Source organism: Eucyclogobius newberryi, unplaced genomic scaffold (genome assembly GCF_026437365.1).
Source record: "Eucyclogobius newberryi isolate DKJ021-1_F unplaced genomic scaffold, fEucNew1.0.hap1 SCAF_5, whole genome shotgun sequence".
NCBI lineage: Eukaryota > Metazoa > Chordata > Actinopteri > Gobiiformes > Gobiidae > Eucyclogobius > Eucyclogobius newberryi.
Window position 1 is genome coordinate 17,616,294 of NW_027316167.1, and position 4,891 is coordinate 17,621,184.

At 44.9% G+C, this 4,891-nt stretch overlaps 1 protein-coding gene across 1 annotated transcript in view; it reads left to right on the forward strand.

Annotated features, from left to right (window-relative positions):
* Positions 1–2,130, forward strand: part of lgr4 (leucine-rich repeat containing G protein-coupled receptor 4) — a 41,265-nt gene extending 39,135 nt beyond the window's left edge. Inside the window, exon 18 of the mRNA XM_072464500.1 lies at positions 48–2,130. Coding sequence (XP_072320601.1) covers positions 48–1,405 — 1,358 coding nt within the window. The 3' untranslated portion in view covers positions 1,406–2,130. The remainder of the gene's footprint in view (positions 1–47) is intronic.
* The last annotated feature ends 2,761 nt before the right edge of the window (positions 2,131–4,891 follow it).

The following is a 4,891-nucleotide window of genomic DNA, read 5'->3' on the forward strand; positions in this document are numbered from 1 at the left end:
TTTATTTTTCATTTTTTTGTCTTCAATAAGTGTTTTGCTCATTTTAGGTGCATTTAAACCCTGTGAGCACTTGTTGGGAAACTGGATGATTCGTCTGACAGTGTGGTTCATTTGTCTGGTGGCTCTGGTCTTCAACTGTCTTGTTCTTGTTGCAACATTTGGGCCCACTCACCAAACAGTGAGAAACCCCTACTCTCTAGCCGGCAGCCTGCCCCCGGCCCAGCTGCTCATGGGGCTGCTGGCGCTGGCGAACCTCCTGACCGGTCTGTACGTGGGGGTCCTGACCGGGCTGGACCTTGCCACCTGGGGCTCATTTGCTGAGTTTGGTGTGTGGTGGGAGATGGGCCCTGGCTGTCAGATCACTGGGGTGCTGGCAGTGTTCTCCTCAGAGTGGTCCATTCTGTTGCTAGCGCTGGCTGCAGTGGAGCGGAGTGTGGCTGTTCGTGTGATCCTGGGGAAGGTCATGCTGTCCCCCCGCAGGAGCAGCTCTCATGGGGGGTGTTGGAGAGGCAGTCGGCGCTTCAGTGTGGCCGCGGGGCTCCTGGCTGTGCTGGCTGCTGCTGGGGCCTGCCTGCCGCTCCTGACCTCCAGCGACCAGGCCTCGCCCCTCTGTCTGCCCTTCGCTGGGATCGACAGCCCGGCTCTGAGCGTCACCGTGGTGCTGGTGCTGCTTAACGCTCTGGCGTACCTCTTCACGGCTGCGGTCTACACGCAGCTGTACTGCCACCTTGGCCGAGTGGAGCTGGCCGACCAGGAGCAGTCTGGGGCCCTGCGGCACGTGGCCTGGCTCATCTTTACCAACTGTATCTTCTTCTGCCCTGTCGCCGCCTTCTCGTTCGCCCCTCTCCTCACAGGATCTGCTGGGGGTCCGGAGATTGCCAAGTCTGTCACACTGATTTTCTTCCCTCTGCCCGCCTGTTTGAACCCTGTGCTGTACGTGTTCTTCAGCCCAGCCTTCAGGGAGGACTGGTCCAGGCTGCGTGGCCTCAGAGGGGCGTCCCGAGAGGTCAAAGGTGAGGGTCAGTGTGACGATGGGGGCGGGAGCTCAGAGCTGACGGACAGAGGATCGTCTACACTGGGCTCAGAGTGTGGCCTGTACTCTGAGCTCTGTGCAGAGGTGTGTGAGCGCTGTGAGGCGGCGCTGCACGCCCGGACCTGCCCCTCAAGCGATTCTGTGTGCAGACACTTTGTGAAGGCGCACAGCTGTCCCACCCTCTCGGGAGCGGCTGTGTGCACAGAGGGCTTTTGGGCCGACAGCGACACGCCTCTAGCCCAGTCAGAGTACGCAGACGAGGGCGACTCTTTTGTGTCGGACAGTTCAGACCAGGTGCAGGCCTGTGGCAGGGCCTGCTTCTGTCAGAGCAGAGGACTGCCGCTGGTACACTACTCATACAACATACCTTGAGTCAAGGACTGACAGGTCCTGAGCACTATCACAACAGAGACGCTTACAAACTCAATGTGCCAACTACCGTTCAAAAAGACTGCAAAAGCACTTAGGTATGTACTTACTGTGTCAACAGAAATGCAACCATTTATTTAAAGGGAACTCAAAGAGTAGCAGTTCTGAGACATGTTTTTGACACACACTGAGCACATCACGTTACAGACTTTTCGAATAGCAGTGAATCTGTTGCCACCGTGCCTGCCTCTGGATCTCATGTCATCAGTCTTTGTCAAAGACTAAGCTTTTAAAACGTTTTATTTGTATGCTTCTTGTTGATTCCTAAGCTTCTTCACCCAAAAATACATTTTATTTGGATGTGTGATTTTTGTAGGCGAAATGTAGCACATGTATCATGTTCCTTGGTTTCTGTGTGAATGTAATTCGAGGTGGTCTCCTTTGCCCTTTGGTGAAGGATACTGTAACTTCAGCAATAACTTCTGTATGTCTGTGATCGTAATCAGCAAAAGAATGATTTATCTCTCACCTTGCCCATGAATAAACACTTTAAGTTTGGTGTAGACAAGACTAAGAATGTGATTAAAGTAGCAGATTTCACTGTTTGGGCCACAGCTCCTTTTCTCCACAGGATATTATTTATTGTTGCAACAGCAGAAATCCTGGGAGTTTTCAGCTCTGGAAAGGTGGCCTTTACAACTCTAGTACACACTATCCAAAGGCTTTATTATAGCTGATTACATGCAAAATATACTTTTGTCCAATCCAATAAATACTATTTGTAATATATATAGATCAAGAATTACACAGCACATAAATCAATTTAAAAATAAAACATAAATTAGAAATTACAGGTAACCTTTTATTGAGTGTACACAACCAGGAATGTTACAGTTTCACATGTAATCCAGTCCCAGTTTTCCCAGTTTGTTTTTGCTTGATTTACATCAGACAGGCAGCTGAGTCAACACTAAACATTATCTAATGAACTTAAACAACCAAAATGTCAATCTTCAATCACGGATAAAAGTACAACCAGTATGAGAAAGTGAAAGATGCATTAGTTTGCAAAAGGCTTTCGTTTTCTCAGCTGTAATTTGAATCTTCTCTTGATTGGGCCTGGCTGCAGGTTTAATGCAGAGCTGGGCTGCAGCGTGACAGGGTTTGGCTGGTGTTTGGAGCATGACTGTACACATAAAGCTGGGTCCGCCCTTGGAGCATGTATCCACAAGTGAACGTCATGTGAACGCTCAGGAATTTAGGCAATGTGCATTTGTAGTTCCTTCAATTCAAACTTTTTACAATCTGTTTAGGCCTTGCATAATGTTTCCTGTTTTCCTGCGGGTCTAAATTCAAATGGATGTGTGATGACAATAACATGTGGAGTGCTTGTAAATCGAGTAAAAACTTTTGACAGAATAAATGTAATCAAGAATGGGATGCTAAGTTACAGAAGCTACCTCCATAAATGCATAGGCTGCGCTTTGTTTCATGGCCGGTTTGCTTTATGTTGATACATGTGTTTGTTCCATATTGTTTTTGATTAAAAATGTGGCTGTGTACTGTATACTGTGATCATTTTGTTAGCCAATACATAAACTATGAATTATATTTTTTTCTTTTGTAGATGGGATTGAACGTTTCACAGAAATTCAGTCTAAATGAATGTTTTCTTCATTGGCCCCAGTTTGTTTTAATACAATGATTTGTTCTAATTGTGAATAAAAATAATTGCATCATTTGTGTATTTTATATGTACTATTGTTGTACTCTAGCCATTGGCTCATGTGGAAAAACAAATATCTGGTTGGCTCTGATAAGACCACAGAGACCACCCTCTGCTCACGCATCACATCTCGGTCCTGTTCTTACACAGGCCACAGCAGGAACAGAAGACCCTCAGCTTTGGGGACCTGCTTTCCCTCTGTAAAGGTTTTACTGCTATTTAATTTAGCAGGGACAATGCACATGAATGAAGATCTGGATTGAACGAGACAGATATAGATGCCGGGTTATAACTACAAAACTAATTTACAAGCAAAACAATACAACACACAAAGAGTAGAGTAGAACAATACAAGGGAGTGTTAAAAAGGCCTTTGTTTAAATCATTTAATCAAGTTGATTCAAGACTTTGAAGACATTATCAAGTGGACTATGTTACGTTTCTGATGAAGGGTCCTCCACCTGCTTGTTTCTATGGAGCTGTTACTGCTCTGGCTGGTTTTTCCTCAATATGGTATTACATTATCTATCTTTATTCAGTTACAGCTGTTTTATTGCTAAAATTTTACATTTAAAAACATGCATTCTTACAGTGAGCAGGGTCACCTCTCCACAGATCTGGTCCGTAATCTGCAACCATGGAGGGGCATCCGTGTATTGTCTTACTGGGGACAATACTACCAGAAATGTCCACTGTTATTACCAACTTTATAATGACATCACTGGCTACAACATAGACAGTGCAGTGGCTATTATCACTTTTTTGTTGTTGACCTAATTATCTTTTTTCTGAAATATTTCACCACTTAGTATGTGTTTGGAGTGCATAAAGGAGCACTGAGACACTTGATGAGGCAATGAACCTTGTAGTCTTGTAGATTTCTGCAATAGTCTGTTTCAAAACACCTGTAAACATAGACACGGTGGCTATGTGTGTTACTAACAGCCGTCTGACATGTCCAAGGCCCAAGCACGGATCCTTTGCAGCTGCATGTGGAGCAGCTATGGGAAATATTTACATTTGCGCCATCAAAGGAGGCCGTGCTGAGTGATAGCGAAGCTTCTGCTTGATGAAACGCATGTGGTTCTCCTCCCGGCTATTTAGACCCCTGTTCTCACATCACACATTCCTCACACATTGGGCTCTGTTCAGGCTTTGTTCAATAAAACTAAAGTCCTCGGCAAATCCATCAGACTTCTGAGTATCAGGAATATGCACTGGGAGGTTTCTGTCTACCCTGTGTGAAGTAGGTATTTTAGTGACATGAAAACAGTATCATAACCTTATCAGTCTTACATTTAGTGCTGAGTGAAAGCAAAAGTACTTTTATAATAAAGGTGCACTATGTCACTTTACTGGTGAGGGTCCAGCATGTGTTTGTTTTCATAGTGATGCTTTGGCTGGAACATTCCACAGTATGATATTCTAGCAGTTAGCAGGCTCATCTCTCCATATCTGACCCATAAGACCTCACCTGGCTAAATACCATACTGGTTTGCAGCCGCAGTGTTGTGATTTCGAATCCAGACTCCGACAATTTACTGCATGTCCTCCCTCGCTCTCATCCCCCATTTCACACTCTCCTCTCCTGTCTAATAAAGCCTACGGGCCACAAAAATCTTTTAAGAAATAACAAGCAATAACGACTTCACCAAAAAAGTAATAGTGTGCATGTTGAAACAAAACTGTTTAGTAGTTAGCACATAGCAGCTTCCATTATTAAACCCATTTATAAAGAATGTTAAGACAAATAACAAAATCAC